This window comes from Acinonyx jubatus, chromosome C1 (assembly GCF_027475565.1).
Source record: "Acinonyx jubatus isolate Ajub_Pintada_27869175 chromosome C1, VMU_Ajub_asm_v1.0, whole genome shotgun sequence".
NCBI classification, from domain to species: Eukaryota; Metazoa; Chordata; class Mammalia; order Carnivora; family Felidae; genus Acinonyx; species Acinonyx jubatus.
Window position 1 is genome coordinate 189,151,801 of NC_069381.1, and position 16,722 is coordinate 189,168,522.

The 16,722-nt window shown below is 42.3% G+C and overlaps 1 protein-coding gene across 1 annotated transcript in view; it reads right to left on the bottom strand.

Moving 5' to 3' along the window:
* DYTN (dystrotelin) overlaps nt 1-16,722 on the bottom strand; it is a 51,670-nt gene that overhangs the window by 30,935 nt on the left and 4,013 nt on the right. Inside the window, exons 3-9 of the mRNA XM_015085410.2 lie at nt 14,542-14,743; nt 12,669-12,754; nt 12,052-12,152; nt 7,405-7,476; nt 6,730-6,893; nt 2,039-2,150; nt 199-347 (exon numbers count right to left, since the gene is read on the bottom strand). Of these exons, the coding sequence (XP_014940896.2) occupies nt 199-347; nt 2,039-2,150; nt 6,730-6,893; nt 7,405-7,476; nt 12,052-12,152; nt 12,669-12,754; nt 14,542-14,743 (886 nt within the window). The remainder of the gene's footprint in view (nt 1-198; nt 348-2,038; nt 2,151-6,729; nt 6,894-7,404; nt 7,477-12,051; nt 12,153-12,668; nt 12,755-14,541; nt 14,744-16,722) is intronic.

A 16,722-nucleotide genomic window follows, 5' to 3' on the forward strand; every position in this document is an offset into this window, starting at 1 on the left:
GGAGCGGAAACACATCTTAAGCACACTCTCACCCCCAGGTCGTGCCTTCTTTACGGCCAGCATTATGAAAGCAGCTGTGTGTGTGTGTGTGTGTGTGTGTGTGTGCGCGTGTGCTGTGCTATGCTGTGCCGGCTGCATAACTGAGTCCCCAGGCTCCTGAGGGGCTGCCCTACAGGACCGTCACTCATGGACACTCACCTGGCCTCTGCGTGGTCAGCCATGTTCTTTGGGGTCACCTGGTCCAGGGGCCACCGCCTTCTTAAAGCTTCTTTTCTCCCACAGCACCCTTGGAACAGGTTGTTTCTGAGGGTCCCAAAGAGGAATTTTGTATTCTCCTTTGCTGACATCTGCTGGAATAGCCAACATTAAAAAGGGGTCCTATCAGTCTAAATGTGGTCTTTTTTCCTTACTTGAGTGGACTGGCCACCATGAAAGTTTTTGGAATTATTTCATTCACTTTTATGTCCTTAGAAAAATCATGTTACTTCCTTACTACATGAATTTCTTTGCATTCTGTCTACTTGTCCACGCAGTGTAAGTTTCTAAATTAAAGATCACTCAACTTACACAAATAGCCTCTCTTCCTTAGAGCAATCCAGTAACCTGGAAGGCTGAATCTAGAAGGTGTATGAAACAGGGCTAGGTCCAGGGCTGCTAACATTTGGGGTGTGGATTCCTTTCTACACTGGATGGTCACTCGTGGATTTATCTACAGAAAAGTGGCTCGTACAATTAATTCTATACAAAATATCAGTGGATTCCACCTGAAGTCCACCCATCAACCCCACGTTAAGAACTTCTGCCAAAAAGAACAAAGGAATGAGGGATTTTATTCAAAGATTTTCAGCTCTTGAAATCTGAAGTGTAATAACAAAGTGACCACATGGTGTCAGTCTAACCCCAAGAAGCCCTATATCTCCCCAGGCCAACAAGTAACTCAGCATCTGGGTTATTTAAGTTTCATAAAACAATACCCACTGGAATTCTTTGGCAAGATCCAAACACTTGACTTTTGTGGACCATTCATGCTAAAGAGAGAACAAGAGAAAGCTGTCCTCCGTAAGGCTAGCTAATCAACATCTCTCACCATTGCCGTGTGACAAAATCTATATGGTGAAATGGATTTGTAGGAACTTAGCAATGAGAAGAAAGTGTTCTTTCTGGGAAAATGAAAATGCTCCTTGCTTAAAATTAACTATCCTCTTTCTCTTGTCTCTTCAAAAGACCTGAATTCTCTTGCTGAGTAGATTTTCTTAAAAAAAAAAAAAACATTTGAAAGGCAGCTGTGAAGTCTCAGTTTAATATTCTTTCAGTCAAAACCGAGATGGCAATTTTTCTCTTTCATTTTTCCTACAGCAAAAATACTGGAAGTTTAGGGCTCAGGATAAGACATGCTAAAAGAAAAGTTTTCCCCAGAGGCACTAGTAACTAAAAGCCTAGTTTTGTCATTTTTACCGAATCAAAGCCTTTTTTTTGAGTCCACTCCCAATGCTGCTCCCCTCTTATTCCTCAGATATTGTCTGCAATATAGTGTGTTATCAGTGGCTTCGTACTGAGTGTTGTTTGGCCCTTTCTTGTCCCTAATAGGTTTTAATAAAATCTATGATGTAAAAAAAAATTGTAGATTTATATTGAGAGATATATTGAGAGATATTTAAGGTTGAGTTTGCCATTTCCCTAGACTTTTGTTTTTTAAGTTTATTTATGTATTTTGAGAAAGACAGAAACAGCGCAAGTGGGGGAGGGGGCAGAGAGACAGAGAGAGAGGAGAGAGAATCCCAAGCAGGCTCTGCACCGTCAGCACAGCGCTGGATGAGGGGCTCGAACTCACCAAAAACCGAAAGATCATGATCTGAGCCGAAATTAAGAATCGGACACTTAACTGACTGACCCACCCAAGCATCCCACCCCTTCCTTACTCTTAAACATTATCGTGAACGAAAGGAGCAGAATCTGTGGTTTTACTAGAGGCAAAGTTTGTGAACTGCTGTCGCCGGTACCGATTCATGAATTGTTGGTATTTTGCACTAGATGTTACCTGGACGCAATGCTCAAACACAGGAGGGGCCTTCTGGTGGGACCTGCTGTGAAGACCAGATAAGAAACACGCCTGGCAGATGTCAAAGTCGAGACACTTCAGACAGCGGTATCTGTCAATTAAAACGGAAGAAAGGCTAACGTGGCAACTAGCTCATGAGCTCAGAAAATAACGTTCAGGTGGAGAATGGGTACCCCAGAACATACAGGAGATATCACGCTTATCAAGTAAGCGTAAAATTTCTCCCAAACTTTGTAGGGACGTTAAGTGACTCTGACATGTTATTTTTAATTGAAGAAATCTTCTTTTGATAGTATTTTTTTTATAATACAGCATGACACTAACATCGTTTTATCCAACAAACTATAGTAGAGAAGTCTGATTCATGCCCCCGCAGATATACCGAACACTTTCTACAGGCAGGCTACTGTGTACTACGACCCTGAAGACAAAGCCCTAAGTCTGAAGCCACATTTTGTATGGTGGCATTCAAATCTTTTGAATTTTGTCGCCAAGTTACAAAAAACAAAACAAAACAAAACAAAACCAAAAACCAAACACCGGGACATTTCAGTACATTCTGACTTTTGACTTCTCTTGAGGAATTTCAAGACAGGATAATACTGGACCTGTGTTCCTGCATGGTATTGGGGAAAATAAAGCCGTAGATAAAGAATTTAAAAGCAACTTTTGTGATTTTTCTAGAACTCTGTCTGTAGGAAAGAAACGCAGTGGACGAGGGTCGTTCCTTCAGCTGGAGTGTGGGGGAGCGACCACCACACCCAAGCTTCTTAATACATCAACACTGCAGTCCTTCTTTTATGAACAGTCACACCCTTAAATCTCCCATGGTCAGCAGGAGAGGAGGGTATCTTGAGACCCATGGGAAGGAGGGGTGTTTCATAATATGGTGATATCAGGGAGGGCTGGTAAGGCCTCATAGTTACGATTTAGTGACTTTTGACGATATTTGAGTGGAATCATAGTGTTTGTCAAAGATTGGGGATCTATACTTTTTTTTTTCTGATATTTTAATTCTCTTCTCCAAACACAGTGTAGGTGGCATAAAAGCTCTGTCTTCTTCATCAATGACAATAATAGGTGGGGGCAAAGTGACAGCTACTCCTTCTAGACTGGAGATAACAGTCTCCAGCTCACCACAGTCCCTGCCTGGCCAACTTCTCACATGTAGACTATGTGCCTAGCTCCTGTAAACATTTGAGTTTTCAACCCCTCCCTTGAAAGTTACAGAAAAAGAAATATGACCAGACCCCTGTGCTCTTCAAATTTCATGTCTTGCTGCAGAGAGATGATAGGGAAGCTTGTGGTCCTAACTGGAAAAGTTAAGCAATATGTGATTATGCACCAAATGTGAGGTATAGAAGGCAAGTGCTGTAGGAGGGAGAGAGGGGGAGACCCCTGTGGGCTGCGAGGTCAGAAAAGTTTTCATGGAGGAAGTGTGCCATTGGGCTCCAGATCAACGAGGATGAAGTTCCAGATAGAAAGGAGTGGGATAAGGAGGCTGGAGCCAAGAAGGAGGGTTTAGAGCACATCGACTCTATCAGACCCGCTGGTTATTCTGAAGAACAGAGGAATCAAAACTTGGAGTGCCCCTTAGGCCAGATGGCAGAAGGTCTTCTGACCACAGTCCTTGGAAGGCAGAGCAGAAGAATGTAAGCTCCGTGAGACCAACCCTCAGCTGCCCTTGTTCACTGCCTAACCCTGACACCTCGTTCCATGATACAGTATTCATAAACAGCATCGAATGGCTAGAATAGTAGTCAAGGTAGCCAAAATAGTTCCAAAGTTTTGGAACACTTACTAAGGGTAGGCACGTATACATGTGCATATGTATATGCAATACATCTACATGTATTGACAGTTAATCCCCATGAAAGTTCTTTGAGGTAAGGCATTCTTATTCTTCTCATTTTTTTCAGGTAAAGAAACTGAAGCAATCAGAATTTAAGCAATTTGCACACAGTTACACCACGTCTTGGTCAGAGGGGGAACTAGGCTTTGAGCCCAGGGATACCGCCTGAATGGACAGCCAGCTGTTTTCACCCCTGGAATAGACCGCTGGTACAGGAGGCTTGAATTTGCACGCACACCCCACCATTACCAGTGACCCTGAAGTGGGAACTTGAGGTCAGATGCTTTGGAGGATACCTGGTGCACTGAACGTTTTCAGTGAACATGAGACGAAAGAAGTTAAGTGAATGACTTAGTTTCTTCATGAGAAGAATGGGACTGGTAAGCCCTGCCTTCTTGGCCTGGCAAGGGTTTTACAAAGCTTTGAAAATGATTCAACATGCAGAACTGGGAAGATAACTGCTGTTTGCGTGAAACGTAGAACATGATATTTTATATAAAGATTATTTGATGAGCCACCTGTACTGGCCACTTTATCAGCATTACATATGGCTGCAGTCAACTCATCGAGGACAATACACTGACCCTAACCTTGCATTAGTCCCTTTATGCTCAGAAGCTACCTACGGGTACATGAGAAAAGGTGTAGTTTTCTACACCTTTGTAGAAGGCATAGATCCATCCATCCCTGATGAGATGGATCTGTTGGTGCCTTTACCAAGAGAGAACCAAGTCTGGGTTTTCCCCCAATCTCATCCCAACCTTACATGGCTATTCCAGAGCATAAATACGATACATCCTGCTAAAATATAACACTGGCTTATGAACAATCTCAGATCTTTTTACCTCCTCTTTATAAGGTTGAGCTCTTGCCTCTCCCTGTTACCTCCAGATCTGCCAACACTTCTGCTTTAAAATGACCTTCTTCATCTCACTAAAACGTAAAGCCGCGAGGCTATTGCTGGAGCTTATGAGAGCCAAAAACACAAGCTGAAGGCTGGGACTGTAATACATGCAATTCCTAATAGACTCAGAAGGTTGTAGATAAAGTAAGTCTAGCACTCTGTTGGCTCCAGCTCTCCTTTTACTTCTAAAGAAACCGAGGCCCAGAGGGGTTAATGGCCTTGGGCAAGTTGCTCAGCCATCTGCATATATGAGAACTGTACATTGCCTCGGATGTCTAGAAAGAAAGATGGGTTGCACGGAGGCATTTCTAAGAGGAAGCTTAATTTCATTCTCAGTAGAAAGTGACGTAGTCTCAACTTTAGCGTATGGCCCTTTTTGCTTTCCGCTTTCGTATGACCTGAGCCACTCAAACTCTCTGAGACTCCTTTGTAAAACAGGATTAATAATATCTGCATCGTGTTACACACAATAATTTAAAAACATTTCGGTGTAAAAGTTGTGTTTTATATAACTGCAAAGTGAATTCTGCCCCTGGGGGGAGGGCAGGACAGGTGGTAACCACTTAATTAATACTTATTTATTGGCTGCATATCACATGGTACATCATATTCATGTTCCTCCACTGTCCAATATAAAAGGAGTTTGTTTTTCACTGCAATATGGAGATTTCTTTGGTTTGGTTTCCAACAGTCCTTCCCATTTATAGGTTCTATTGTTTAAAGTACAGTTAATCATGAATGAAATTTCACCATGTACTCGGAATTCTCTGCAAACCCAATTCATTTCGTGGGCGAAACTAAAACGTGATTTCCAGGTTGGCCAGAGACCCAGCGGATGTAATTTATACCCACAGGGAGCATGCTTACTGTCTGGGCTAGTGAAGATCTGCAAGTATAGGATGAGAAGAGGAACAGAGTCCCCAAGTCCCCGCTCCTGCCCCTCTGGACACCCCTTTCTTTGACTTGTTTTTAGCAACTGGGTTTTCTCAGCAATTCAGTCCTACCCCCACCCCTTCAGCCCCTACCTGTGTTCATTCACCACGATAATGGCATCCCTGTGCTTGGCCTAGACCTGCTGCTTTCCTTCTTTCCTCCCCAAGTTTTCAACCACTTGAACTTCACTTCTTCATTGTTTTATTTACCGGAGACCAACAGCACCCTTTTTCCTAAGGTGGGGTCCCGACTTTCATCCTCAAAGCTTTGGAAAGATCTGAATGTCCAAACCTAGCTTCCAAATCTGCCCTTTCCTCCAGGCAGAGTGGAGACTTGGTGTGAGCTGCCCCCACAAAACCTGATTTTATTCCTTTGGATCCTGAGCCCTTGTTCCCAGCTTTCTGCACTGGGAGGCAGTATAGCATCATAGTCGCAAGGCAGAGACTCTGGATTCAGTCCGCCAGCATCTGCTACTTGCTAAGCATGTGCAAGTAAGTCATTTATCTTCTCTGCAAATTGGGGATAATAATGCCACCTTGGATAGAGGTTCTAACAAGTCCTTAAACGAAATGGTCCACGTGAACCACTCAGCCTAACACTCAACAGTTCATAAACTATTATTATTACTGTAATTCTTATAAATAGCTCCCAAATATTTAAATATTTAAGCTAAATATTTAAATTAAATTTAAATATCTCTTTTGTAACAAAAGAAAACACATTTTCCCCCTAAATAAATACAAATGTCTATTGATCAGACTGTGTTAGTGGAAGAATTTAATACTCCATTAATTACAGAAGATAAAATATAATTTATTGTCAACCAAGATCCGTCATGCAGAAAATTACTGACTGAGTAGTTTTCAAAATATCAACTGAGTTCCAGATCTGTGAGAAGGACCTCAAAAGGAATCTGGAGAGACACAGCTCTACTCCGAGACCCATTTGGAGAATGACCGTCTGCGAAACACTGATGAGTACCTCAGTCCAGTGATTGGGAAGTTCCTGCAGATTCTACACCGAACAGGGTGAGTGACCATTTCAGTGGCAGATAACCGATAGCAGGTTGGGAGCCACAGGAGGATGGGAGGCTCAGACTGTAACCAAGAGAGGAATTTTTCTTCTTTGATTGTTGGGCTTAACACCTGAAAAACAATGGCTCACTTAGATGTGTTTCCAGCATGACTTTGGTCTCTAGCTAGTATAGATGCAAATGTATTTTCATTTTCTTTTCTGGCTATTTCTGTCAGCTCTGCCAAAGACGTTTATCACATGAAAAGTCAGAGGCAAGTTTATACCTTTTTTTTAAAATGTTTATTTTATTTATGTTGAGAAAGAGAGAGAGGCAGAGAGAGAGGGGGAGAGAGAGAGAGAGAGAGAGAGAATCCCAAGCAGGTTCCTCACTGTCAGCACAGAGCCTGATGCGGGGCTTAATCTCCCAAACCGTGAGATCAGGACCTGAGCCGAGATCAAGAGTCCGCCGCTTAACGAACTGAGCCCCCCAGACGCTCCGAGGCAAGGTTATATCTTGAATTAGGTTGTCTCGGATGCTGTGTGGAGTAGCAGTTCTGTAATTTGAACTGGGCAGCAAACTTGTCTGCCCCCAACTCCCGGGGATCTGCCCCCAAGTCCCAGGGACAGTTGCATCATACTCACCCCTTGGAAACAGCTGCGGGTGGCACTTTCCACAGAGCACAGAGCACGACTCTCCCCTACAACAGTTGGGATCTACAAGAGGCAAGAAATCCCCATGTCACTTGTGAGAAAATAGAGAAGTAAGTAGGTGACCACTGAAATCAGCACTTCTGAGTAGAGGTGCTTACAGCCACGGGGTCACAAGTATTTAGTGCCTGAGACTGGTTGAACTGCCTCAGTCCAAGCAGATGAGAAATTTGTGGGTTTTGTGCAATGTCTGCATGAGGACAATGAATGAACAAGTGGGAAAAAGTGGGGCTGAGAGGAAGGAGGAGGGCGAGAAGACAGTCTAGTAATTGGGGCAATCCAGGCACGGCTGTCGCTGTTTCACTTCTTATGATCCCAATCCAATTATTTTCACCTTTCTTTGCCCTCATTTACTTGTGAATCACATATAACAATGATACTGTATTAATATTCAGAGCGGTTTTAAGGAAAACCTTTTAAAACACTTTCATGGCATTTCAACAAACACCAGTTTCTGGGGTAGAGCAGGAATCATTATCCTTGTTTAAAGCAAGGGGCGACTGAGATTTACTGTTTTGCTCAGGGTGAAAAAAAAAAGTGATTTAGCTGCAGAACTGAGATCTCGCTTCAAGACTCCTTACTCTGTTGAGGGGTGCTCACAAAGCTTTGTCCTTCTGACTTCTGTCAGTTCCTAGGTGTTCCAAGGGCTCTGTCTGCACTGCCTCACTCAGTGGTTTCCACCTTTCAATCATGATCACCAAGGGAGTTTAACTAAGGGACTAAGAACCCCTTGTGACTGCCAAGATGGCCAGGGACTTGGTTCTGACATTATCTATATGCACAAATACGTGTACCTGTCACCTCCATTTATGCCCATTTGGTCACAAGTCCTAATTTCGCGTCTGATGTCTTGTACAGCACTGGCTGTCAGGAGGCATCGCCTGCAAGCTCAAAAGTAATTTCAAAGACCCCCCTGCTGAGTCCATCAACTCGAATAAACATTCTTCTAATCAGGAAAGTGGCACTTAGAACCACTTTGCTGACAATTAGCCAGGCAGGAGTCAACAAACATTTTCGTAACAGCGACAAGATGGCTGTACTTTAAATTGATAATAACCCCGTCACCAGCTGAACATAAGTAACTGCTCCCTACGTCATTTGGCCTTTGTCTGAAAAACTGACTCATTGGCCATACTTTGGCCTGTGAGTGTTGAACTAACTGGAAAATTAGTTGGAGGGTGTTCTTGAGCCCTGAGAAAGGGGGTTGACCTCATGTAAATCAAGGGAAGGAGATCAGATGGAGCCGGCTTGCCAGCTCTGTGACTCTGCCATCGGCCAAAAGAAAACTCACTTCGGTAGGAGGCTTTCACCTCCACATTTTGGCTTTAAGTGTGTGCGTGAAAATTGTCTGGATTCATTGTCCATTTGACTAATTTCTTGCAGGTGTGCTATGGAAGATCCCATGTGGCTAGATGGAACACTAGCAGAGGCAGAATGCCACTTGAAATGATAATTAGGATCCTTAGGGGAGGGGTTTGAATCACACAACGGGGCCTGGAATTTTCTATGGGAATCCATCTCTGAGTTCTTAATGGAAGTCAATGGGATGATAATTTGCTATGCAAATTTCCATCTTCCAAAGACTTCTCTCAGGAGCCTACTAAGGCACCGGTGGCAGACAGAGCACTGCTCGAGCTGCCATTTCAGCAGCTCATTGACCTCAGTTGAGCCTGGAACAAGGACAGAGCTTTAGGGTTTGTTGCATGGGGTGCTAGCCTGGGGCCAGCTACAGTAGCTAGAAAGTGAACACAAGGATTTCTACGGGAGAAGGAAATTGTCCCTCAGTCCACCTACTTTCGTGACATCCAGCTAAGCCCTCCAGTCTTACAAGTCTGCCTGCAGAAATGGATGGACAGACTCTTCCAATCTCCCCGGCTCCCCGTTAGCTCGAGTCCTGAGATGTGAGGGGTGTTGGGCTAGGTGCCTCTGCTATGGCAGATATGCCTAAGGGTCAGTGGGATCCGTGTGCCACGATCACCAATAGCTATGCCTGAAGTTTAACCTTCTAAATTAAAAACAAAATCATTACTCCATTTAAAAAATATGAACCTATTGACTATTACTTGGAATTTCCAGAATAAACTAAATATTATCATGATCAATATGAACCTAAGATACTAAGACCAAATCAAATCACAGGTAATTTTGGATAGGTTGTTCTGAACCATACTCCCTGTCCTAGAGTTCTAATAATCTTCCTCTTTACCCACCCCCTTCATGACCTTCTCCAGTTCAGAATTCTTGGTCCTGAAGAGTACCAGAATATGCCACCCCAAAATGTGCCTATTTGGCATATGGATTATTTTGAGCTAAAGGCCATTGAAAACCAGCAGATGCAGGAAAAGCTCTAAAAGCAAGGCACAAGTTTTCCTTTTGTAAAGAAAATGTACATTTATTTATAAAGGAAATTTTCGTCTGCCAAGGGTGTCTCTCTTTCCCTACCAGAAAGAGGAGGGGTCTTAACAACTCTGATCAATGGACAAGGTACTGACTTAAATCCCCACAACAAACCTTACTAAACAATCAGAGTTTTCCTGGTCATCTTCTCATAACTTCCTTCACCAGGAAGCCCAAAACCCTTTCCTTTTGTTTAGCTTGAGATTATATGTAAGCCTGAATTCTAGTCATCCCTTTGAGTTACTCAGCACTGGGTACTCCCATGTGTGTGCACTGTATACATGTTAATAAATTTCTGTCTGTTCTCCTCTTGTTAATCTGTCTTTTGTCAGTCTAATCTACAGGGCCCCAGCCAGAGAACCTTACAATGGGTAGAAGAAAAGATTATTTTTTTTCCTCCCTTACAGGGAGGAAGGGGACCCAGGAGGGAGACCCAGGAAAAAAATGATAGAAAGCTATTTAATGGCATCATGGTGCAGAAAGCCTAGTGTGGGGATTTTACAGGGGCTGGAAAAAAAGTAGAGACATTCTCGAAATGGGTAAAAGTTACGCTGGGAGAGCAACCACTTCCACAGAAGACAATCTGGAGTCTGCTTAATCCATTTGTAGAAGTTCTTGCTCAGACACATCATTTATTATCAGTTTAACATTTAGGTAACATACTTACTTTAAGGAGGTTCAATTCCCTTACCTAGCAAGGCTAAAAACAGCAGTACATTTGTACATTCTTTAAGCACAGGAAATGATGCAAATGTTAACTATTTGAGTATTCAGGACTGAATTTCATTTATACTTTCATTAAACATTTGTCGAAGGCCTTACTACCAGGCACTTTTTAAGCCATCAGAGACGTGAACACGAATGCAATAGAATCCTTCCCCTGGAGAAGCAGCCTAGTGTGGAAGCCACATATCTGGCAATAAATGCAACAAAATTTGACAACAAAGTTATGCACAGGGAGTTAAAGAGCTTTTAGTGAGGAGGTGACTAATAATCTAAATGACTTGAGACATGAACGGTGTTCGCCAAGGGAAAAGAGATGCAGGCTTTTGGAGATAGAAGGAACCACACAAGTCAGGCATGGAGAACTTGGTACATGTTGGGCAGGGTAAAGATTTTGATACAAAGGAGTGAAATCAGTGTACAAAAGGTAAGAAAAAATTAAACACTATGGAACAAACAGAAGAAACCACTGGATATCTTTTCAATGGTGATTCTGGAACCTACAGAGACATGCATCATTACATATCATGTGACTAGGTTATTTTACAACTCTGTAGAAAATTGAAGTTAACTTGTAGTAGAAACCAGATTGAAATACAAATAATTCTCATCTATAGACATGCAAATAAATTCCATCCTGATTGATGACCAACCTCCCCCTCATCCCCCAAAAGTCAATCTTTCATCCACTTGCAAATTCATTTTAATATTCCTTATCTATCATTTTGTTTGTTCTTGGGCTATTTCTTTTAACTACTTGTAACATCTTGCTGATGCTTTCTTTCAATTAACAAGTTAAATACATTTTTGGACACATGTTCATTTTGTATTCCTATAAAAATCATGATTTTATCTCTTTTTGAAAAGAGAAGGAGTGGGTCAAATCATGAAAGCTTTTCTTTTGTTTTTCTATTTCATTTCATTTCATTTCATTTCGTTGTTTTATTTTATTTTAAGAGAAAGAGAGGGGAGAGGGGCAGACGGGGGTGGGGGGGAGAGAGAGGGAGAGAGAGAGAAAATCTCAAGCAGACTCAATACTCAGCAAGGAGCCTGACATCAAGAGTCGAAATCAAGAGTCAGACACTCAACCAACTGAGCCACCAAGTTGCCCCAGGAAAGCTGTTCATATGATGCTAAGGAATTTAGGCTTTGTTCAATAGACATGAATGGCCAAGGAGGAACTTTAGGCACGCGGGTGACATTTGCATTTTGGAAAGTCACTGACAGCAGGGTGGAGGCAGAGTTGGAGGGAGGAGAAGCTTGAGTTAGGGAAATCAGTTTGGAAGTGATTGTAAAAGATTAGGCCTATGCTCAGATAAGAGCAGTGGCTATAGAGGGGAGAGATTGCATGGAGAACGACATTAACATAGAATTGACACAGTAGAAAACCATATTCCTTAATAACAAAGGTGGCTAATATAACTGGAACACATTTAGAATTCTTAAGTATTGGAGATTTACCTGCTGTAGATCTGTTAGTAGGTTTCTCAAAACCCTTCGAGTCATGCGTGCCCCAGAATCATAACCTCCCCTGTTATTTTCTGCATAGAGCTGAAAAAGAGCTAGACATACAAGGAGAAAAAGAAATCTTTAAATTGAATACTTGCGATACATCTTCGAAGAATATGTGCCTTGAATTCTAAACAGTTCATTTGTAGGTGTGAAGGGAAACGGAAAGGAAAGGTATATTTCTTGATTATTTGCTTGCTGTTTTGAAGGATTCCCAAACTAGGTAATACGATGACTAATGAAAAGCAATTCACATTTCAACCTCTTGATAATTCAGCACATCGGCAATGAAGACCAGGGGGCTGGAAAATGGCGATGCGAGGAGAATCCCAGTCTTTAAAGGAATAATAACCAGTTGTGTCTGGACAGTTCCCACACGAATAAGGAGCAAGAATAACAAAGTTATGAATAATGAGGACATATAGATGGACATCTTGAAAAGTTCCACCGCGCTGAGGACATGTCAAACAAGAGCCACGTGGCAGGGAATAGGAATGAGTGAAGGAGACAGTGTGTTGGAGATTCGGAGGTCACTGCACTCGATACACGCAAAGTCTTATGTATGTTACCTCTGTATTTCGTAAGAGGGCTGTCCCCGCAGAGAGCAATCAGGGCAGCAGCCACAGGTGCCAGCTTGAGCAAGCCCGTTCCCGTGCTGCAGGGCAACAAAACACAGAGACCAGGATGGGAAAGGCAGGGTGATTCTGGCTGACGTGGGTTATAAAAACAATCACTATGAACGGACGCTTCTGACCTTGTGTTCCAAGTTCACATTTTTCATGGTCTGTCTTCCGCTATCTAGATTTTTGACAGAGTAAAACTTGACTTAAAATATTTCATTATTCGTTCATTCATCCATTCATTCATTCATGTGCCCAACAATTATTTATTGGGTGCCTCCTCTGTGCTAAGCACTGTACTAGGCACCAGGGAAACAGGGATACCCCCTGTCTTCACGGAGCGGGCCGGGTCACGTCCTTAGGATACACATGCCTGGAAACCAAAGATACAAGCACAAAAGGAAGACAAAAGGAGCAAGCATTTATATACAAAATCCACCAGTTCACGGGCCCTCACGTAGAGCCTAATTGTTCTTGGCTCACTGGCTCTGCAGTTTCAAACCCGCAGAACAATGTCTCACAGGTAGGAGGATTTCTAGAGGCAGGCGTTGATATTAGAAACGATAGTCGAAAGCATGATGTTTAAGGTATCTGAAATAATGAAAAAAATAGCTTGAAAACATGTTGATATGTTATTTATGCAATAAAAAAAATAAATAACAAACTGGAAAAGGAAACACCGTTTCCTTTTGTTTAACCATTTTCCAGATGGTTAAACTGTGGTTGCCTCAGAAGGCGGGATTCAGGGTGACTTTTCTTCTTCTGTACTCTTTTCTGTACTTTCCAAATGTTTTGTATTTACTATGATTTTTAGAAGTCCATTCTACAGGATGAGGTCAAGACCAAATAAGGTAAACAAAATGAAGTGGGACAGAAGAACGGTGGACCCCAGAGCCAGGGAAGCACACACATAGCTAGACACACACACAGACATACACACAGACACACACCATTTACTTGATGGCATGCATAATAAAGCCTTCGACATGGTCTAAATTAGCTTACAGATGCAAGGGACTGAGTGTTTGGGTCCTCCCAAAACCTGTATTTCAAAATTCTCACTTCCAATGTGATGAAATTTGGAGGTGGGACTTTGGGGGGTGGTTAGTTCATGAGAGTAGAGCTCTCATGAACTGGATTCGTGCTCTTACAAAAGAGAATTCAGAGAACTCCCTCACTCCTTTCACCACATAAGGACACAGTGAGCAGGTAGTCCTCTGTGAATTAGGAAGCTAGTCCTCACTAAACACTGAACTGGCCGGCGCCTTGGCTTTGGACTTCCCAGCCTCCAGAACCATGAGAAACGTTTGTTGTTTAAGCCACCGGTCTACAGTACGTTTGTGTAGCATCCCAAACAGACTAAGACAATAGGTTAGCCACCCACACACAGGTTATTCAACCTTACTGCACCTGAGAAACAAAACAAAACAAAAACTGATCATTGCTTACAAGGAAATGAGCAAACAAATAAGCTACCAGGAACTCAAGAGAAAAGTGTGATTTTTTTTCCATGTATAGGCATACAATCACCCTGGCAAAAGCTGTGTGTGTGTGTCTAGAGTGGAAACGAGTTTGTGTGAAGCAAAAGTAATGTGGATTTGTTTTTTTTCCCTTTTTGCTACCCATAGGTCTTTCGTATTAGTGAAACTGATAAACGTGTGCTTCTTCGTTCCTCTGCTGAATGAATAATACATTTGCCGAAAACAAAGAAGCCTTCTCATGTATCAAACCTTAAGCAAACCTTAGACAACACCAAATGGTCACTGGCCAGTGGTGACTAAACACTGCCCTTGAGGTCACAGTGTGACCTTCACATGCTCACCTGTCATACATCGCTGTGAGAAGGCTCAGAGTGAGTTCTGAAGCTCTGGGATGCACCTGTCCTGGATTTTCCACCCTGACTCTCTGAAACAGCTCCTGAAGAGCCTTAAAGAGGTGTTGCACAGAGAGGGGGCTCTCTCTTGCTTCCCAGAAACTGTGACGTAGGAGGACGTGCTGAATCAGAGTGCTGTCCATCAAGTCCACTGTAGGAAGCAAACGAAAAGTTGTCTTATTTTCCAATGGGAACAAAACCTTCATATAAAGCCTTCAAATAAGCAAATGTCATCTAGCATTTAATTAAGACTTTTTTAATTGCAGCTCTTTTCTTTTTTTTTTTTTTTTTAACGTTTATTTATTTTTGAGACAGAGAGAGACAGAGCATGAACGGGGGAAGGTCAGAGAGAGGGAGACACAGAATCTGAAACAAGCTCCAGGCTCTGAGCTGTCAGCACAGAGCCCGACACGGGGCTCGAATTCACAGACCCCGAGATCATGACCTGAGCCGAAGTCGGCCGCTTAACCGACGGAGCCACCCAGGTGCCCTGGCAGCTCTTTTCTTTAAAAGGAATTAGATACGACCACTATTTGGATGCATATCTCTTGTGTAGAATTCAGGCCCTATTCTTCTGATAGTAGATTTGATTTTGGAAAAGCGTATCTGTTAGTACAGCATTGTTACCAGATTGTTGCCAGCATAACCTCTAGGATGTTGCTTTATAGAATGAAGTTGAAAGGGGAAAACGTGAGAAATTTGAAAAACAGCCTTCCAAGGAAGTTAGGGCACTGTGCTGAAAAGTGGCGAAAACATTTTTATACTCTTTATTAAATGAATTGAGTAAATTTACCTTTTGTGTTCAAATATAGTTTTCCGTGTCTGCACCTTTGCTGCAGAAGGAATATTGTGTTAAAATGCAATTGCCCAAGGTAAAAAAAAAAAACCCGTGATCTTTATAATAAAGAGTAGTTGCTGAATTATGAAACTCTTCAAGTCCCTTCCTTGCCTCGGTAATATTTCTTTTTGTTGATCTCCCTTCCATCGGTATTATTATCTAGGGAAGGCACTTAATAAAGTTGCTTACAAAAAATAATGGTTTATTTCTTGTGTTTTTTTTTTACCACCTCCTAAAAATTTTACAAGGCAATGAATACAAGGAAGAATGAAACAGAGCTAACCCTATGGTTTCTTGCCGACAGAGGATAACAGACAAAATTAATAAACACCCACTTGCTCCATCTGACAGATGATGTCAGTGGCGCCCAGAGCTGCTGGCATTGAAAATGCTCCAGTGTGTGAAATGATAAGACCCTGCGCTTTTCTCTACCTCGTAAATCAGCCTCGCAGATAAGGAATCTAGCAAGTATAATAAAAGTTTTTATTTGTTCTCTGATACTGCTTTCAAAGAGAGTCTGCAGAAGTGAGGAGTAGGTTTCAGGATGTGGCTTTAATAAAACCCTGGCTGCAGGTGGTGGAGGACGCAAACCGTTTTATCGTTGCGCAATCGCAAGACGCATTCCCTTGGCCTGGCATGCGGTACACAAGGCGTTCTTGTCCCCTGCCACGAGTTCGGTATCACAGCAAAACAGATAACGGTGGTGCGCGTTCGTTCGTCTCCGCACAAGATTTATGCGCGATGCTCTGGGATCCCGCCGTCTGCAGCTCACCGCGTGCTTTATCTCTGGTTTGGGGACTTTTTTGTTTTCAGATTATTGTTTGGATATCGCTTCTAGGCAGAACTTTGAAATACTGGTTTTGTGTATTGTTAATATTCCCAGGAGTATTATTTATACTCGGTTTCTAATGCCAGGGGTAATAAAAAGTTCAAAAAGGTACATCCTCAAATTGTGCTGTTTTGTACGTACTCAGGCGTTGATGATGGGGGCTTACACAGACATTCGCTGCTAACTTTCTTTAATGGAGAAGTTCCCCAGGAAAATAGCATAATTGAGTGTAAACTTTCAGTGAGCATATTTTGCCTTTTGTTGATTCCTGGAAGAGTAAATAATACTTACAAGTGAGTTTGTCTGCCTTGCTAAGTAAAAAAAAAAAAAAAAAAAAAAAAAAAAATCTTTTTAAAAAGCCGAGAATCTTTCTTCAAAGGACCCTTGTACAGAATGTAGTAGAGAAAATAGAGACAACGAGTTGTACTGGTTGAAGAGATGATCTTTTACGTTTCCCTCACTT